The 21420-nt window shown below is 38.9% G+C and overlaps 1 protein-coding gene across 4 annotated transcripts in view; it reads left to right on the top strand.

Moving 5' to 3' along the window:
- Positions 1 to 21420, top strand: part of syt1a (synaptotagmin Ia) — a 160392-nt gene that overhangs the window by 127768 nt on the left and 11204 nt on the right. For 3 of the 4 annotated variants that reach the window (XM_072377396.1, XM_072377397.1, XM_072377398.1), the window contains 5 exons: positions 2301 to 2473; positions 5154 to 5279; positions 11964 to 12131; positions 13488 to 13655; positions 16529 to 16646. In XM_072377396.1, the coding sequence (XP_072233497.1) occupies positions 2301 to 2473; positions 5154 to 5279; positions 11964 to 12131; positions 13488 to 13655; positions 16529 to 16646 (753 nt within the window). The remainder of the gene's footprint in view (positions 1 to 2300; positions 2474 to 5153; positions 5280 to 11963; positions 12132 to 13487; positions 13656 to 16528; positions 16647 to 21420) is intronic. The other variant, XM_072377399.1, reaches the window with a different exon arrangement.

Genomic DNA, 21420 nt, shown 5'->3' with positions numbered 1-21420 from the left:
CTGTTGGGTTCATTCTTAAAAGTATGAACCATGTCGGGCTTTCTGAGTCTTAAGGGATTTATCTTTCTCTACAGAACAAAATCTGCCTTGAATACAAATACTTTTCCCTAGTCTCTTTATCTCTCTGAAATTTTGTGAAAGCTATTTACCCATGCAGTTAGTCATTCAATGTTAAATGCTTCCTTGGGTGTTTTTTCCAGATTCAGAAAACATTCAACTTTTTGGAAACTTTCATCAACTTTATCTACAAATGTTTTTGTTTTCAGTAATTTTGTTTGATTTGAAATGTTGTCGGTGAAATAGACGGTTTAAAAGATTTGGAAATGATTGCACACTGTTTTAATAACATTGTACACTGTATCACAACTAGATTTTTCATCGGTTTGTTGTTCCTCTGTTATAATGAGAAGTGGGCTGCCAGGTGTTTGATGTCTGAGTGGAATGAAGGAGCAACAACTGACGGCTGAAGGGAGAGAAGTCTGTTGTGAGGGCTCTCATTATTTTAAGCCCATCTGGACATTATGCCGTCCCCTGGTCCTTTAAACATAGCCACCTCTCCCTTCATCTTTGTGTTTGGTGTACGCGGTATTCCTTTATGTCACCAGGAAGGACTAAGCAATGATGGCCGACTACAGCTAAGATAAGTGTCACTGTGTTTGCAGCTGGCTGTCACTGTGTTGTTGTTCTATGTCTGACGGTGTGGAGGTGACAGGTCGGACTGCTGTTTGTCCCAATTTCCTTAGCCAGGTCCATTGAGGAGGCCAACAACATATGGTGGAAGAGGAAAAACACCTTGTATGGCATTTATTTTCCTATGAATATTTGCAAAGTGTTTTTTCCTAGGTCGTAACACCAGTCATGAAAATGTTTATTTTCAACACAAAATTGCTGAAAACTCATGTTCCAGACAACTTAATTATATGAATACGCATGCATAAATGACATTAAATGAATTGCTTTCTTTTATTTAGCTGTTTCTTAATCACATCGGTTGTACTTAATGACAAATTAGTGATGATGTGAGAAGCTGTTCACGAATAGATATTCACCGAAGTGTTATCTAATTGTAAATAAATTAATGCCTTTGGGAAATTATCCCTGGTTTGATCTGTATCCCTGTATCCCTGGTTTAATCTGTACTAATTTTCAATTATTCAGGAACAGAAATACCGTGCAGAATTAAAACATCCTGGAAAGTCTGGAAGGTGGAAGCCTTGCTGAGGGTCAGAGCTCATCAAGAGGCAGAGAAATGCAGATGTGCAGTGTTTGATTACTTGGAACTTTATACAATCAGATATATCTTTAGTTGATAGAGCTTTGCAGTTTTTGATTGGTCTGAAAAGTATCATAATATTGTCTTAGTTTAATTCATTCTCTTTTTGGATCATTTTACACCAGAAGTCCAAAAGTGCTCTCAACAGTTAAAATAGAAAAATGTGCTCAACTTTTAAAATGTTCAGTACATTTTATCCTTTAAACTTCACCCCTTTGTGAAAAAAGGGATGAAGTTTAGAACATATTAACATACTAACTCTAACATACTCTGTTAGAGTTGTAGTTTTTGACTGTCATGCTTTAACATTCCAAAAACAATTGCTGTTTTAAAATTTAACACATTTGTTTGACAAAATTGATAAAATAATCATCTTGCTTATATTGATAGATTTTACACAAAAGTTACACTAAAGTTAGTTCATTCCAGTAGCAATGCACAATTTTAACAGGACGGTGTGCTTGTTAGGATTAGTTATACTGCATTTGTAGGGTTTCATGCTTGAAGGGGAACTTCAGATGCAGTGATATTAACTTTTATCAATTAAACAAAAACTTCTTTCTTGGCCACTTTATGGCAAAATCTCTGTGATTCCGTCTGGTTTTACTGCATCATGTGATTGTCGTGGTCGCACCTGTGTTAATGCCTCTCAAACGCACCCTGCAAAATCACAATACTTTTCACTCCTGGTGAGTTCTATGCTTGCCGGTGATTGCAGTGAAAGTGTCAGCCATCTGACAATCTTTTGTTCAAATGACAAGTGGAAAAAGCCAAAATCTGTTACTTCCACTAAATTGGACAAAGGTGTTCAGTCGGGTTCTGTCCTGCAAGTCGGGTCTGATCGTTAGGAGTCTGACACTTCTTGATGGACCTATGTGTCGACGAGCCGCACAATTTCCTGCTTTTATCTCACCTATCAGTTGGTCTAATCATTGCTTTTTGCTTTGTAACAGTTCACTGTTTGCTTCTTTGTTTTATTCATGTCAAACCCCTAATGCGAGCTTGGTCTCGTTTGTTCTCTCCACAGTACCGTCATGGGCCATTCTCTCAATTGCCTTTGTGGCCATCATCCTGGTGTTAGCATGCTGCTTCTGTGTCTGCAAAAAGTGGATTTTCAAGAAGAAAAACAAAAAGAAGGGCAAAGACAAGGGCAAAAATGCCATCAACATGAAGGACGTCAAAGATGGAGCCAAAACCGAGGTAAAGACTTTAAACTATTGTCTCAAATGCTAATTTATTAACACCAAACGTTTTGCTGAATCCTGTTCGAATGTCAATGTGTAAGAGTTATAGTTTTTTTTTAAAATCCAGAAATAAGTTTTGAGTACTTCCATTAATGTCTCATATTTTTGTTATTTGCGATATTGTGTAATCTTTTTATAATTTTAGGGCTTCTGCACACAATGATAAATTTGAACAATTGCATTGGCAGTAACTCTTTCAATCCAGCAGCATGAAAATTATGATATATTTTTTTTTAATTGTCGAGTTAATTGAGGTCATTTAGATGACTTCAAATTTAAGGGAGAGCGTTTCAGTCTCTTTTTTTTTTCCTTTTTTTCCTCCTGTTTATGGTTCCTGTGACTGTTTTCTTTTTGTCGTTTGAGGACCTGCTCACTTGTTGAAGAGTGTGAGTAGCTGTAAAGAAATGGTACCCACCCAGAGAAATGACGTCACCAAACGATAAACAAATGAGAAGGAATTAAATTAAACTCTACCTTTCCACAGTGCAGAAGGGAAGGCTGTGATACGCCAACACTGAGAGAGGAGATGGCACACTAATTGCACCTTCACAGCATTATTATAGTGCTATCCTCCGTGGAGTCATGTACAAAGTGTGTTTAATTTGCTGAAACACCTCTGCAATCAGAGGGGGATCAGAGTCACAGACAGACACCACTGAACATGTTTTTATACCTCATTTGACTTATTCGAATCAGGCTTTGAAGACTCTCTGATTTTCTTACAGAACAGTGAACAGCTGAAAGCTCGGGAAACTAAATCAAACAGCTGCAGTGCAGTTCATCACTTATCCTGTTAGGGAATGAGAATTTTCATTAGTTTCTAATACTCTGACTGCCTTTTTACAGTGTAGGTTTTTATTTTCATATAGCCATTAATCAAAATAAAAGAGTTATTGGACTTCCTAATATCTAATCTCTGAGATTGGTGAATCTGCCACTTCCGAGGCAAGCAGTCATTTCTCCCGGTGTGCCCAGACTCTAGTGTATACTCCTGTGTGTGGTTGTTTTAATTTGTGTTTCTTCCTTCTATGTCCTCCTTATCTGTGTTGTGTCTGATGACTGTTCGGGATGGTCACTGGCGGTAGGTTCCTAATTGCTGTTGGATCTTCTTAAGCCTGCTGCTCTGATGGTTTTTTTTTTATAGCCTCTTGACAACAACTACTCCCATAGAACCAAATATATGTAACTATGCATACTGTACATGTATATCTACTGTATATATATGTGCGTACGACCTGCATATGCACATATATATGTATGAAAGAAACACTTGGTGTGCATTGATGAGGTTGAACCACACCGATTTTTGTGCCAAGCTGAAGTCTCCTGCCTTTTGAATCTTTGATTTACATTTCAAACGAGTGGTGGCAAGCAAAAGTAGAATGATTGAGAGGCTGTACAAGTAAATGTTCTTTTGAAGTTGTCGATCAAAAGGAACCTTTTGACATACAGTAGCATTTGCATTCACTTCTGTGAGCCCAGGTGAAAATAATCATACGGTTCCTGGAGCCGAGTCACATACAGGTTGGATGATAAAATCAAATAACAAATCGTTAAATCAAGAGATTTTATTTCCTCAATCATTTTACCTGCTCTACCTTTCTCTCCTCGTGTCAAACAAAACCACTCAAATTGGATTTTTCTCACAAAAGGCAGAGGCAAAGTGGCTCAGCAGCAACTTTTATACCCAATCAGTGTTGTTCAGCCTTTTGCTTTCACATGAGCAACTTAACAAACTAATAGAAGCAGGCCCTGATGTACATTACAACCCCTTTTAGCAACACCTACCCACCCACTGCTGGCATGATGCTTCTAGCTACCATCGGCGTAGGGGGTAACATTAAAGCTTCAGGGCTATGATGACAATGGGACTGTATGTCTGAGGTTGTAACCAGACATAGGAATGGGGAATCACACAAGAGCACTGTTGTGTATGACAGAGAATGCTCTGCATGCCAAACGAAAGAGAGATCTTGGAAAGGCAACTTTTGATGCTGAATGAATGACATTGAGAACTAGTCTTTGCCTCTTCAATCGCATGTTGTTCTTATAAGAAACTCCTTCACCACCCCACCTCTCCTCCCCCCACCAGTGCTACCACCTGCTACCCTGACCTCAGTGCCAAGCTAGAGAAAGGGCAACTTTACTTCTCACTCTCTGCCACTTCAGACACTTCCCAGTTGTGTTTTTGCCAAAGACTTGATCTGCCTGAAATAAACATCAAGGGAATTGTCTTACTGTGATATTTTCCAGACACATCTCTCTCTGCCTCGTTCTGTTCTCTTTCTGTGTCTCTCTACCATCCCTCCTTCTTCTTCTAACGCCTGTTCATTGCTCTCATTTCTGGCGTCATCATTTGATCTTTCCTCCCTTTAGACAGAAACACTCAGAATTTGATTGAAAAGCACCACAGGGGACCAGGCCCGGGGCTTTAGTGCATCACAGAGCATGTCCTGGTGTTAACTGCTATAGTGTTTTAGTGCTTGCTTCCCCCGTTTCCCCTTTTACATCATAAAACAAGTGGGAGCTTTTACAGGAGTAGGTCCACAGGCTGGACCTGGGCAGGGAACAGCTGGCTGGGTGCTAGCACCAGCGACAAACAGGCGGCACTGATTCTTGGTGGGTGTCTCCTTCAGGCCTTGAAGGATGAGGAGGATGCGGAGACAGGGCTGACTGAAACGGAGAAAGAGGCCGAGCCCAAGGAGGACGAGAAACTGGGCAAATTACAATACTCCCTGGATTACAATTTCACAGAGAATACGGTAAGGATCGGTGCTCTGAATGACTCTGAGTGTGTGTCGTTGTTTCAAAAGATCCATCTTCGTAAGTATGGTCACACTCAGCCTCTGAGGTCCAGCTTTTCCTTTCTCCAGAGATTAAACTGGACCCAATCCAGGTTTTGCACAACAATCTCTTTTTGTTGCATTACTGCTACTGTAAACACAATTCAGTCATTGAAGCTTGAGAGCAATCTCACAGGGATGTATCATGGTGGTCGAGTTTGTGCATTTGCCACTGAGCCTTGTAAAAGATGCAGTACACTACAGGGATTTAGCTTGTCTCTGTATTTGTTTCTTTTCACTTGACTGAATACAGCCCCTGCAGATATCCATCTGCTTTATCTTTTCCAGCAACTGAGTTTTAAAAAGCAGAATAAGGAGGGTACATCAACTTCCTCCTACCAGATGTTGTGCGACAGATAATAGATGCGACGCATGAACACTCTGTCCCTCACTGGAATAGCTAACTCCCCATTAAAGAAGAACTGAACTGACAGCCTGAGATTAGACAGTACTTGTTGCCTCTATACACCCTGGCAAAGGTACAATACATGTCCCCTTATCTACACTCAGACACTTCAAATAGTGGCAAAATATCCTTCCACTCTCTGTGTCCCATTAATGTCTAATGGTGTTTATCATTTTACTGCTTAACCTGTGAAATAGTCCCATCAATAATGGTGCTAATGGAATTATCCATTGCAGATGCCACGAATGTTCAGTTAACCAGACCCTTATTTCTTTTGGAAGAAAGAGCCTTTCATAAAAGGTATATTTTATGGACAATATTACATCTCGCAGTGGTGACCTGTCATGTGGGGGGGAGGCGGCAACAGGCCTCTATAAGTTTCTTGATTACACAGGTAATGAGTTCACATCGTGGCGCTAAAATATAACGAATAGATGACAGTTTTCATATTCACAAGTCCTACTGAGCTCACCAGCTTAAAAAAAGTTAGAGAAAAGTAGAAACTAAGAAGCCGTTTTTCTCAGACACTTTTAGTCTAAAGGATTTTTTTCCTGTTTAACATGTATTTTAACATACATGTACATGTATATACATACATTTAGGTTTTACCACTTTCATCACATTTAACTCCTGATACTCCTTGATATTTGTCTTGTATGTATGTACATATATATACATATATATATATATAGATCTATCTCTAATCCTTAGGTATGAGGCACAGGAGAAAAAAAAGTGTCCAATCTTTGGATAATTAAAAATCATGTTGAAGAAGTGCTGGACATTTTTTCTTTTTTTTTCCCATTTTTTAATTAAATTTAATTCTGTTATCTGAACAAGTCCATCAGAGCTGAAGTGCAACAAGTGGAAGAATCAGCCCAGCATCACTAGAAGTCAAATTCAGAGTAATGATCATACTTAGAATTAATTGCTCAGCTTCTTGCCCGACCACACGTAAAGGCAAAAGTGTTTGGATACACCTGTCACAAAGAGGAAAAAAAACATTGAATGAAAGCCACAGCTCAATCCTTTAGACTATATCTACTTGAAAGTGTTTGTGGTTTGGCACACATGAATAAAGTCATAGACATGGCTGTCCAACAAATGGAAAAAACACTCGTGATATGTGCCATTTCTCCCCCTTACGTTGCTAATTGCCTGCATGACTGAACTGTGAGCTTTGGATTCTGATAGTCGCAAACATTGGAATCAGCACCTCCAATTCTGACGTGGAAAACGTGTGAAGGGAATGGGGTTTCAGGCAAAATTTCACAATTTGGCAACCACTCTGAAGCATATTGGCAGTAACAATCTACAATTTGTCAGTGTGGGAGGTAGTGTGCTGTTTGTCAAGAATTTGGGATGAGAAAACTAACATGTAGTGTGTTTGAATAATTTTCTTTTTAATTGCAGTTTGCATGCAATCACAAACTATTACTTATTGTTTATTGATTTCCTATTGAAATAAACTAAAGTAAACTAGTCTGAACTATGAATTTATCCTACTTAAGCCACCCATGTTTTCAGTTGCAGTCATCATTCTAATTTTATTTTAGGGTCCTAGATTAGATTTATATCACCTGTAGGTGTTGATAAATCTTAATAGAGCTGATCAGTGTACTTGGGCACAAATAATGCAAATGCAAACTATTCAGTAAGGGTTCTTTCACCTGAAAATTAAGCAATTTCTGTAAGTGTGTATCCTTATTAATCAAAATGTCACCAGTAATCGTCATAGACATGACAACACCCATACTAATTGGTCTTGAATATGATCTAGCTTCCTCTTTAAGATCCTGCTGCAACTGTCAGCTTTTTATGAGAGACTCGTGTCCCATAAAGACTTAAACGCAGTAAGTGTCCCACCCAGTCATGAAAAAGCAGAAACACTCATGCGTCTGTGTTCAAAAACTGAGGCAAAGAGATCAGGGTGAGTGAGTGAGAAAACACATTGAGATTAATGTCAGATCCTCGTGGCAAAGTGATGTTTCTCTCTGTTAACCACTGCAAATGGATGCTGCCCCTGGTGTTGATGACACTGGGTTTATATGCTAATGAGTCAAAAGGTTTAGTAAAAGATCCAAATCGTACTGGGAGTCGCTACATGGGGCAAATACGCAGCAAATGAACCACAAAGAGCCATCTCAGCACAGCAGGAAGAGAATTACAGTGTCATTCCCACCTTCAACATCATTACCATATTCATTGCTCCTCTCGCAGGTCAAGAGCAGGCATATTGCTTTGTGTCCAGTCAAAATATGGGGATTTTAAAACATTATTAGGAAAGGATGAATTTAAAAGCAATGGGATTATTCCCTGTTATTATTCATTGCAGATTTTCCCCATAGACAGTTTATTTCCAAAATAGCTCTCAGAGCCACTGCAGTAAATATCACCCAGGACAGCCAATCCTTATTCTGTGGAAGTGTGTACTTGTGTGCTGTTGCAGTACAACCATGATGCATTAGGACAAAGCCCTCCAATATAAGTTGCCAACGGCTGAATCACCATCCTGTGTGCTCATTCTGGTCAGCGTGCTGCTCACTGGACTGAAGCGCCACGCACAAACAAAGGGGGGTTTAATACCAGCAGCCCTGCGTGAGACTGCCTGAGTCTCTGGCTAAACAGTAAACCCACACAGATGTGTAAACACATAACTGCTGTTTGTATTTTACTCTAAAGGGTGCGATGGTTTGTTGAATGTTGATGAATTTCCTTCCTTGTTTAATCATTGTGAATTCATTATTTTCTCTTCTCTTCTCTTCTCTTCTGTTTTTTTTTTTTTGTTTTGTTTTTTTGTCAAAACAAGCAACTTCAAGGCATCATCTTCTGTTCCAGGACATGCTAAAATTTCTTTTAACATTTAACAACTCCAGTAATCGTGTGGAGGCGATGCTGTGAAGTAAAAACAAGCAAACCCACATACAGGCAGTAAATTCAGCCTCACATTTAGCATTCTGATGGCTGTTGTTTTTTTTCCCACTGAGTTGTTTCACAGCAATCCAAAAGCAAAAATCAAAGAGCATAGGAGAATCCCAGGTGCAAGTAGAGGGGCTCGAGCTGGAGAGCGGAACATTTGTACAAGCAGCAGGAAATCTGAAGGCAAAGATCCACTTCTGAGGGTGAAAAAGCAGAGCATGTTAGGACTTTTTGAGTGTGAGGGCGCAGCAGTCTAAGATCTGAACATCAAAACGAGAATCCTGCTGTGAAATTGGAAAAAATATATCTTTGACCAAAGATAGTTTTATACTTCCATAAACCTGTTGTCAAATAGGCTATTACTGTCATATTTGTAATAAACACAAGTTCCATCTCCTTTTACACTGCATATAGGGCAATGTAGGCAGTGCATCATAACTAATATTCTGTTAATATACTAATGCTAATATTGTGATTTGATCTCAGCTTATAAGATAAAAACATTGTATAATGGATAATGGATTTTCTTTCTATGCATTTTATAATTCCTTGCCTCCTATTTCGAGTGTTATTCAACTAACACGTTTTGGGAAAAACTTAGTTTGTATTGCATGCATGTACGCTCATACAAAAAATGCAGTTAGCAGAAGCAACAACTGGAAATCAACATTTCCTGCTACACCCTGCTCTTATCTTTCCTCAAGCATCATGCCTCTCCCAGTAAAGAAGGTGTGACAAGCTGTGTCTCCCGCAGACTGTGCTGATTAATAAAAATCAGTTGGACAGCGTGCATGGAAAAATTCCTCCGCTTAAAATCCTATTGCCATTTCACTGCGGTAACACGCGCAACACGCTTCCGTTTAGCTTAAAGGTAAACGACAGCTGGAGTAATTGTCCGGTTTTTATGTGCCTTCTGAGATGTGCTGCTATATCGCAGTGAGTGATTCTGATAAGCTGCATATATACAACTAGACACACTATTTGTGCCAAAGTGATCCACTGTGTTTACAGTAATGCTATGAAAACGTTGTGCATAACCTGGTTAAGAATTAATCTAAGACGTCCTGTATTGTCGTGATATATTTATCATGCGTTTACTGCTGCCATGTGGGATGTCTGTCATTGTATGTTAGAGCATGTTTATTCTATGCCATGTTCACAGTGTGTTATCAGTTTTAATAAACCCAACATCATCTCATTATGTTCCTCATCTGCTGGAACTCACCAACACTTTATGCTTCTATTTACCAGAGATTAATGGATGTAACATGAGAAATACCAACTGAAACATGGATGAACATAAATTACTGGCATTGAAATGAGAAAAGGACACCTAGACTTACATAAATGACAAATAATGAATATAATAGTGACAGGTATGTTAAGTACAAACCAGATAAGGCTTTTCTAGCTTATGGAGCTTTTTCGATATCTCTCAGTGTAAGGCCTGCTGTGAGGAAAAATAATCTTTTTAATTGAGTCACACATGAAGTTGTTGAGGCAAAAGCATTTTCTTTTTTAGCTTTAGTATCTGTCATTGTCTGTGTCAGAGCTAAAAAGCTGAAAACCTGATGAAGAGTTGTGAGAGAGGAGCCGCTGGATACGGGAATCCAGAAGAAATGTTAATTTCCACTTTTTCCACATCATTTACCTATTCTGTGGTTTAATGGCACCAGAGTGGAAAGTTTACACTAACTACTGTTGTCTCAAGGCACTTAGTTTCTGTTATTAATGCGGCCCCATCTCAGCATTGTTCTGTTGATACTAACTTCATGGATTTGGCTGCAAAGCAAAACTTGACAGCAGTTCTTTGGTCGTATTTTAGCCATAAATAGATTTAAATGTATAGCCCAGTGAGTGGGATTAGGGTCTTGAAAGATGGTAACTTTTGCTTATTATAGTTATTTACATTCAACTGATTCACTGACGAAAGATTTTACAAATATGACAGCTCTAAACATAGAAATGATTCTTTACGTTGTCACCATTGTTTTAGATTATGTTATGGATGTTCATAAGCCAGGCCTGGCAGGTAAGTGTAAATAATTTGGTTCTTCTGTGCTCCTGACAAGGTTGTCATGGAGAAAAGCCAGTCATAGCAAAGCCGTTTTAAGAACTGCTAAACCTCTTTTGTTACTGTGAACAGTGCTGTAACTGCACACTGACCTAAGAATGAACAGATTTACTGTTTTTTTCAGCAAGGGTTCATTTCTTTTTTCTGAGCACTATAATCTTTAGCTTGACTGCCATTAGCAACTCAAATGGTTGAATTTTAAGAGTAGTGATTGAATATTTCTTACTGAAAGTCACATATGGGGATTTGGCCTTTGAAAAGATTATTTCCACAATGCTGTACCTTCAGCATTCTGTCAAAGTACTAGATATTATGTAAATTGTCAATAATATGGAGAGATCCTGGAGACTTAAGGGCAATAAACCTGAGCTGTATAGATACTCCAACAGTGACTGACTTTATAATGGTGATGGGTAAAATTAATGGAACCTAGGAACTGGGTTCATCCAGAAAAGTGAAAAATGGAGTTTTACCTGCATTTGGTCAGATGACATGCTTTCATGATCTATGTCCCCATAAATTAGTCATTCTCAAATATTCAACCCGGCTCTTAGTTGATGTTTTTTATGTATATCCATATGTGTGACCAATTAAACTTTCCTTCATTTTGGTCATTTGCCTTACATTGGCTACCAACCGGATGCCATTTTGTTCCCACATGTTTGTTGCATCATCATTGGCAACTGCACACATTAAAGTGATGCAGCTCCTGACAGCTGTGGAGCTCCATGGCTAACTGCCCTGGTCAGCCTCCAGATTGCTGCTTGATGGCTGCCTGATAGGAAGTTGATTGACTGACTGGCCGGACCTCCTAGAGGCCTTTGAGTAGAGGCACTGACTGACAGGTCAATCAGCCACCCAGGCCCCCAATTGTGCTTATCAATTATCAACCTTATGTGAGGAAAAATAGTCCTCTCATTTCTAGTGTGACACATCCTGACCTTTACAAACTCTTCAGCAGCTGTCATGTTCTTCCTGTGTAACCTTCCAATACTGGAGCCCTATCCCGGAAAAAAATTACACTGAATTATCTTTAAGACACCATTATGATGGAATGATTGATAGTGAATGATAAAAGAGAATTTTCTTTAGGTCTAATAGCCATGCTTAAAAAATATTTCTCTGTAAGGGTTTTGAAGGTATGTCTGGGGGAGTTATAATTAGGATCATGGACGCTCTGACACATCTTTCCATCCTCTTTCAGCTCATGGTGGGGATCATTCAGGCAGCAGAGCTGCCTGCTATGGACATGGGTGGCACATCTGACCCATATGTAAAGGTCTACCTGCTGCCTGACAAAAAGAAGAAATTTGAGACCAAGGTCCACAGGAAGACCCTCAATCCTGTCTTCAATGAGCAGTTCACCTTCAAGGTATCCCCTCACTTTAAAAGTTCAGTTTCCCGTGAACGCTCAAACACATTTGCACAGTTTTGTAGCTTGAAATCTTTTGCTTCTGCTGACAATCTGATTTGCATGCAGCCCTGAATGTTGGGAAGGTGTGGAGACAGCAACCAGCTGGCACATTAACAAGCTCCTGACAGAATATCTCTCACACACAGTTACACTCGCACACGCACACGCACACACACACACTGAACAACGTGATTGGGATTAACGCAGGCAGATGCACCGCTACACCCCAGCACTGCCTCAGCCATAATAGATGCATGGCTGTTGCTCTGTCGTGGGAAGAGTTTTGTTATTCACAGAAAGGGGAGAGCGCAGGTGTTTGTTGTGTGTTAAGCATAATGTGATGTGATATCCATCTCATTAAAAGATTTATTATGTTTTTTTTCTTCTTAAATACTTGGTTCCAAATCTGTTAGGACAGGAATGATAGGACAGAATCCAAGCAAAGAGATGTTTTTGTGAGATAATGTCAAGGACACACCAGCGTCTTATCTCTCCTTCACTTTTTTCGATTTTAATAAGATATTTCTGCTTTATGAATTGAACACCAATCAGTCCAGTTTCATATCAAACTAAAGTCAGCAAATGCAGATATACTGTAAGCTTCAAAATCTTAATATTTCTACAGGCCCAGCTGGTACACATAGTATTAAACTGCACAAGAAGCTACACGTATTCAGTGGTGAAACTCAGTCTCAATCAGCCTTAGATAAGTCCACAAAAAACATCCCTCCTCTTCTGTGTTGCTTTTCAACATAGAGGAGGTGATGGCTGAACCATTACCGCTGCTGTGATTATTTTGAGACATTGAAGATTTTCCTGCTTTGCTGTCTCAAAATAGTTCTAGTTGTAGCAATCTTACCAGCCATAATGACAGAAAATTGACCTTTCAATAATAATTTGGTGTTTGGGATCTGTCTCTAACGGAGAGCAGACATCAGTCGGGAATGGTTTCACTCATGTTCATACCCTTATACTATGCACTTTGTTGGGGTGTGTATGATCTTACATTGTTTGAACTTTACTTTGGCTTTCCTCAGATTCTCCACAGAGTCTATACAATTATACCTCTGTTGCATTTCTACGATATATTCAGAAAGTCTGCTTTCTGAATATAGAGAAGAAAGTCTGCTTCTCTGTGGTCACACTGAATAAAGATCTTACTGATTTTGCATCATTTGTTTACTGTGAAGATAAATTAGACATCTTCTTAAGGCATAAATAACTGTCTTCATACATGTTTTGTTGTTAAAATGGATAAAAATCAGCTTCATTGTCCATTAATGCCTTCTTCTGATGACGCTCCTTTCTATTGAGGTCCCCTATGTTGAGCTCGGTGGGAAGACACTGATAATGACAGTGTACGATTTCGACCGCTTCTCCAAGCATGATGCCATCGGTGACATCAAGGTGCCCATGAACAAGGTGGACTTCAGCCACATAACAGAGGAGTGGCGGGACCTGCAGAGCGCTGAAAAGGAGGAGGTGAGACTTTACACACATGCCACGAGTTTACACAAAGAACATAAAATGACAGGTTTGAATTAATTTTTTGACAGCTGTTTCAGGCCAAGGCACAGATTTGAACATATAGTTACTGCTGTTTCAATAATAAGAGTATTGTTATTGCATAAGTGACATTATGATCATTACATTGCCATTTGTGTTTAAACCACAAATATGCTGCCACAGCTGATGTAATCCATCTCTCCTGGAAATGTCACTTAATCATATGTCCACGCTTCCTCTTCAATTAATAGAAATGTGACTTTCCAGGCATCAGCTCAGGACATTCAATTTATATGGTAAATGTCACGGCATATAGAACATGTTGACTACCTTATTTTTAGAATTACGGTGGGTTGATTTAAAGGTTAATTGTAACAGCATAGAATGTTCAGTAGTGTTGTGAAGGGCATCACTTTACTCAGTTAAGGTGTGGTTGCACAGTAGAATTTAACGAAAGGTTTGAGACACCGGAGTGGGGTTTTTTTGCATTCCTCATGCTCATCAAAGAGAGGAGAGAAGTTTGGGAAATAAGATTTTTTCTCACCTGAACCTCTCTCCACCTAAATCACACATTCTTGGTTTTCAGTTTTATTACAGATAGAATAAAAACAAACATGTTCACCTCTTGATAACAGCTTCACATTCTAAATATTTTTATTTAACTCAAGTGAGTTAACTGAGCTGAGCTGTTTATCGAAACGACATTACAGCCAGCCTACAAGTTACACACGAGGCAAATGACACCCAGTGTCAGAAGATGGTGAAAATAAAGCTGAGGAGTATTTAAAATCATTCAAATTCATATCACGAGTAAAGCTTTGGTCGCCAAACTTCTGTTTATGAAAGATGATTACTAATGCATATCAGAAAAAAGATAAGTTACATATTTCCTTTATCAGATTTAATTCCCTTTTTGTGTTTTAACTAGAAAACAGACTGTATTGTAATATAGTAAAATGTCTTGCACAACATGCTAAAAAAAAATCTTGAAATCATGTTTTGACACCTACATTTTGAACTGGATTTTAAACTCAACATGAAAAGCCAATTTCCAGAGCAATGTCCAGCCAGACAATATCTTTTTTCCCATTGGTTTTGTATCAAGGGTGTTATGGGTCGTGCAGCCTTGGATATTCCTCGATCCCAACAACTATTCCCTCATCATCCAATTATTCTCCACTGGAGGTGAAGACCTGAAAGAGTTGGTAGGTTTACAAGCAGGGAGACAGAGGAGGAAAAATATTTTTCAAGGTAGACAAGACCGTAAATCAGACAGTGGAATGTAGTATCACAGGATGGCACATGCTTACCAGCTGCTGGTGTGAGAGTTTTACATAAAAAAAATCATAAGAGGAATCTGAATTAGGATGGCAAACATTTGTTTTGAAGACGCGGAAACGTAGTATGGCTCATTATGACTGAGCTGCTCTGTCGAGTATCTGTTAGCATTGAGCTCCCTAAAGACATTAAATATTTAATTTATATACAAATTACATAGTCCTCTTTACCTTGGAGGTCAAAAATGGAGTTCTGAAAATGCCCTTTAAAATGAGGAAGCAGTATTTGGCCTTTCACAGTTCAAAGAAAATATTAAAGCGCATGGTGACTGCACTCAACAGGCATAATTTACTGCCGCGCCTGCTTTCGCCCACCTCGAGGGGAGCGTGTGTTTTTACTGATTAAAATTAGGGCTGTTTTTTTTGTTTGTTTGTTATTTTCCAAGCAGCTACACGTCAGGATAGTCATGAGAAATTAAATAGGCAAGTGTCAATTACAGAATGCACTGCAGACATTTCAAGCACTCTGATTCTACATAAGGAAACTAACCCTGATTGGAACTTGATGAAAGACTCCTGAAATAAGCCAAAGGTCAAAATTCAAGTCTCGTTGATTTATAGCCTCCTCTCAAAACAGCCACACTCGAAGCAGATGTGACCCAAAAGGCAGCTATTAACTGTGTCTGCCTCTTGCGTCGGAAAGGGAAAAGATCAGAATATGAATCACACTCTCGTCAGGGTATCATAATGACACCATGTTATCCTGCTGAGTGAGCAGGTGATTTGTGATTTTTGTGAACAGATGAAGTGATTGCAGCACTTTTCAACAAAAATTTGCGAGTGACAAATAAGTATAAAAGCTGATTTTATAAGCATTCAACCTAAATCCAGGGACTGAATCTGTGGTGCGATCTTAAACATTGCATTTGATATCCTGTAACTATTTTTTGGCAGATGATTAAATGGATTTTTATCGGTTTTCTGTTATGTATTTGTAACCGAATGCATTTTCTTTGAAATCATTTGTCCATTTATACAAGAGACAGCTGGCTCACATGATGACTAAAACCGTTAACAGCTTGTCTTGACCGGTGAACTGTTTTAAGAATGTAACACATTAGAAAACATTTGTGCAAGCAAATTTGTCTATAAAAGGTTTTCTCATCTTTATCCTTATGCTCTGCACAGTTGTTGTGCTGTTCATAAAAACACCTGAGCCTGTTCCGCACTAGAATCCCCAATTACAAACGTTCACTTAAAGCTATGAAAGGTTTATTTGCATCCTGATTCAAACTGGAAACAGTTTATGACTGTTCTGTACATTAACCTGTAATGCAGAGACACTGATGCTTTCAGCTCTGAACGTTAAGCACATTCTGCTTGAGAATAACTGAACCAAAAAGGTATAAATAAGGTCTGCCATGTTGAGAAGGCAATCTTGACCTTTGGCTGTGTGAACAGTTTCTCTGCAATCTCACTGAGCATCTGCTTTGAGCATGCAAGGCAGTACATTTGGATTTAGTTGCAGTTAAAACTCTTCTCACCTTTGCAATGTGTCTGCCTCTCCAACAGCAAGAGAAGCTGGGTGATATTTGCTTCTCTCTGCGATATGTTCCCACTGCTGGCAAGCTGACCGTGGTCATCCTCGAAGCCAAAAACCTGAAGAAAATGGATGTGGGTGGCTTGTCAGGTGAGGAGTTGAAATGGTGTTGATGTGTACCCACTGACTTTTCCTCTGACAGGGCCTTTTGTCTGTAATTATACATGCTCTGCAACACTCACTTTGCCTCTCCCACAACAATGCGTTTTTTTTCCTTTTTCCCTTTAAAAATTTGTTCAAATGCTCTGATGTGTGTATTTGTGAACGACACACATTCAGCTCAGTAATGGTTGTATGAACGACGACAACATGTTGAAAAAAGAATGAGACATATTTGTGGTTTAGTGTGACTCCAACACTACACTCATGATGGTATTCTGCGGTGAAGAAATATCCATATTTACAGTAGAATCTTGTACCATATTCACTCTTTTATTGTCCAGGTGTAACACTAACCATTTCTAAGATTTTAAAATAGGAAAGTTTGCCACTTAATATTATTCTATTACTGTTCAATTGACATTTTGGGTTCGGCAAAGTTAGACCTTGTGAACCTTATATTAGACCTTGTCCCTTTGTTTTCCAAGAAGATAATTCTCAGTATTTCTTATACTTTTAATAATGAATGGATGGAGCAGTCTGCAGTTGCCGCCCATTAATCTCCTTACCCTGTATAGTTTTGGGATATAACAAACACAATTACACATTTGCAAGGTAAATAAAGTGAAAGTTTGAAAACATAAGTTGTAGAAAAAAATACATCACAGTCCAACTGAGAGGAATTTTGGTGTCAGAAACAGACTTAATCAAAGTGATTAAACGCAGAGTTTTAGTGTTGTAGTTCTACATCATCACTGGCTTCATCATCTATCAGTTCCCCTCTTTCTTTATGGTATTTCTAATTATTTTTCTTACTTTTTCAAAGAAATTTTAAAACAGAAGTAGTACTACAGAGTAGTGCCCGATGTAAAAATCCTTACGTTTACATCATTTACACAAGCTCAAATCAAAGGTACAGTTTCACTTTATTACACCCATTTCACACAAATATTATTTCGCCACTAAATACAGCTTTTAAGAGAAAACAGCCATTGTTTCTTTTCTTTTTTTACACTAGTACTGCATTTAAGTGGTCGCACACACAAGATATTGTTGGAAAGCTTAAAATCTTGTGATTCGGTTGATGTAAAACATTTTACAATAAAGTAACAACAGCAGCACCAAACTGAGTCCAAAACAAAATCTATAATATTGGAGAAACTCACCTATAAAGCCAAAAACAATCTTTTTTTTTATTGACAGGGGTTCTCACAATTCAGTTCAGTAAAAAGTCCAGTTGGCATGTAAACAATCTCAACAAAGTGATTTCAGAATACAGTCACCTTTCTTAGCTTTTGATTGATACCTCACTTAAGTCTATAGGAGCTTCCGTGTCGTGTTTACAGATGACAATTACAGATTGTAGCCAGCGAGAGTCAGCAATAAAACAGTACATCGCCTTCTACTGCTGTGTATACACTGAGCCAGCTGTAATGGGGAGAAGAAATGCATCAGACAGCTAATTCAATTCAGAAAACAAAGGTATGATGTTTGGATGTGTAACTTTATATGTAGCAAATAAAGCAAAATGGTAGCAACAAGTCATATGTACATGTTGCTGAAGAAACAAACTTTATTCTGAATTGATGTTTTTTTAAAGAGTTTCTGAGGTTAACATGTAGCCCTCTTGACACTAAAACCAAATCTACAAACAAAAAAATTGCATATTGTAGTAGTTCATCAAAAATGAGACTATTACAACACATGTTAACATGTTTGTCTGACCAAAACTGCACAAACTTGAGCTTCTCAAAGCCAGACCCAGATAATACAGTTGAGATTCGCATCACTCCTGTATGTTTCTGTTTAACCAGATTCAAATGGGCTTAGGGAGCTCCACACATGATCCAGACTTCAATCTTATTACATTTTTTTTTTTCTAAAAGTGTTTAATACATCCCATATTTTACTTTTTATTTTGTCAGACAAAATAAAAATAAATTAAATAAATTAGATGGTACACTAAGATTTATTAGACTTTATGAGCAAAACAGGCTGCAGTTAAAATTAAACATCTTAAGTTGAACCACTCAGGCAAGATAAACTGGTAAAAAAAAAAAGTTGTGATTAATTATCAGGTACAAGATGGAAGAAAATGTGTCGTTTTACATATTCGTATATACGTATCTGGATTCTCATAATATCAGCTGTCACACACGTGCACACACAGATCCCCTCATGCACACACTGGAAACAGATTCACACAATAAGCTGCCCCCTCCCACTCCTCCTTTGACTTTCTTCCATGGTTTCATTTTAGATTCCCGTTGTGCACTTCCCTCCCGCCTCGACTCTTTCTACTGCAATTACCATACACCTGGGTCCACTTGCTTTCTGCTTGACAGGCCAGTCTCTCCATATAAGCCTAAACAACGTGCAGTACAGTAACACGGTGCACATTAAAAGCTCTTAGCTCCCTTTCATCTATGAGACCAGTGCGAGCAGCCATTTGACTGAAAAAAAGCCCTCCCCTGCTGCCATTTTATGATACTGACATTAGTTCTCACCTGTGTCCATTTGCATCGTGAAATTGTCAACATTTTGAGCTGTCAGCCACATCGACCAGCCACTTAAAAAAAAAAATGTGTGAATGTGCTTGCTTTGAGGGCCAGATTTCTCTCACAGAGGAGAACATGGCTGGGAAGCCAGACAGTTTGAAACCACATACTGCAAGTCCCATTAAATCAGAGCATGTTTTATCTCTGTGCACTCATCTGAAGCCTTTCTGGGGGAAGTAGTAGCATACAGTATAAGCACATTACATGTTTTTAATCACAAACAACCACACTTTATATTGAAGTTTTGATATTTGATAGCTGTTAGTAGTGACTGCTTTTCCGCTCTGAAAATGGACTTAAATATGTGGTGGATGGATGAAATAATGGGTAGGTCTCTAATAACAATAATTAGCTTCTATGCACAGCTAGAGCTTAAGGAGGAGGACAAGTAATTGATGGCCTGGGATCAGCCTTCTACCCTATTGTCATCCTGTTTACCATGCCTAATTATAGCTCCCAGAGGAAGATGTGGGAATTATCATTAACCAATGTATAATCAGAAATAATTCTTTTGATTTGCTCCTCATGAATCATCCCCGAAACCTACCCTCATGCTGTGTTTCTTACAAAAACAAACTTTCGAAGCAATAGTTTTAAAAGTACAGTCAACTTTTGTTTCTCAGGATTGCTGCTACCTAACTGTCATGATGCTCCAAGCACCATGTTCTTTAGCTGTCGTCTTAAAATAATCCCGGCCTCATTACAGACACGCCAGCCGCACAATTTGTTGTTACAGTACATAGCCATTATGTTGAGTTGTGGGCAATCAGATTTTAAAGAATTGTGAAACTCCAAGAGGCATTTTCACCAAATTGATAAAAGAGTTGGTTATAAAAGCTCCCAAGTGAATCACCAGCCAAAGTAATCTCTGAGTAAACAACTCTGTCCACCTCCCACAGATGTGTCATATTAATATGTGCAGCTGGAAAGATAAAGCTGATCTCATTGTGTCTGTATAAAAAGATGCAGTATTTTAGTGTTTCAAGCTCCTACGCTGTAACCCTGGCACAGTGCTCTTCTAAGCTCACTTATAGGTGTAGTGAACACAAAGGCCAACTGCCTGGGAGTAACTCAATATGACGGCATACAGATTTAAAGAGGTGGAAAATGTTTTGTCCGTTTGTAGCTTTGAAGACGTGTCAGAGGGCTGTGAGGCTGCACATAGCCGGGTAATGGCCTATCCTCTGTAGGGAGGTTATCAAAGTCCAAGGGCGCTGTGTTCGAGGTAATGAAGCTGCTCTGCCCTGACCCAAGGCTATATCTCTATAAAGCCTCTCACCTGGAGGGTTCATTTGTTTTGCTCCTCTGGCTGGTCCCGCTGAGAAGGTTTCTCCAGGTCAGAAAGGAAGTGGCCATAAGGCATCATTAAGATTACATGAAAATCTGTTTTAAAACTTTTTCTCTATATATAAGAAATATAAGTGATAATAAGCAGATAAGCTGCAAGAATATTTCTTATTTTTTTAGACGATTCAGGCTCTCATTGTGCAAACAAGAATACAAGTTTATCAGATTTTATGGTGGTTTAGGTGGGTCTGGACCTCAGAAGTATCGCACAGTATCCACTTGTGTTTACGTGGAACATGTGTGATTCATCGCCGAGATGAGTGTGTAAAACTGAACAGACAGTCACCCCTGGGTGCACCCACCATGGCAAATCCTTAAATGACAGGAGGAAAGCTAAGATGACAGCCGGGCTATATTTAACTTGACTTTATTGGTGTTCATTTGGTACAACTCGGCCAGCATCCACAGCAGAACTATCAATGATCATGGAACTATTTGTAGAAACAGCTAATTCTGTGTCATATTTTGTATCTGTGCTCAAAAAAAATTGAATGCAGCCTTAGTTTGAGTAGCTTTACTCTCATCAGAGTAATCCAAATGAGTCACAGCTGGCAATTATTCCGAGCTTAAAATTCTAAGTAACCATTTTGAAATTAGACAACTTTAGTGGCTCTACTGCTTATCCAGAACCTGCATCTAGCTTCCCAAGAGAAATGTATGGTCTACTGATAGTGCATCTCCTCATAAAAACCATGGCCAATATCCAGGACTCAGATGAGTAACCCTCAGGATAGCGAAGACAAGCCTCTATGCTGTACACATACGTGAGGAATCGCTCTTGCATCACTAGAGCTGCCATTCACCCAGAAAATGGGAGAGATTACATCCGTCTGGGATCAGATGGTAAAATAGGCCGGATA

This window comes from Leuresthes tenuis, unplaced genomic scaffold, assembly GCF_036924035.1.
Source record: "Leuresthes tenuis unplaced genomic scaffold, fLeuTen1.0.hap1 SCAF_23, whole genome shotgun sequence".
Classification (NCBI taxonomy): Eukaryota; Metazoa; Chordata; class Actinopteri; order Atheriniformes; family Atherinopsidae; genus Leuresthes; species Leuresthes tenuis.
Note: the sequence above shows the minus strand (reverse complement) of the source record. Positions and strands in the feature narration are given on the sequence as shown.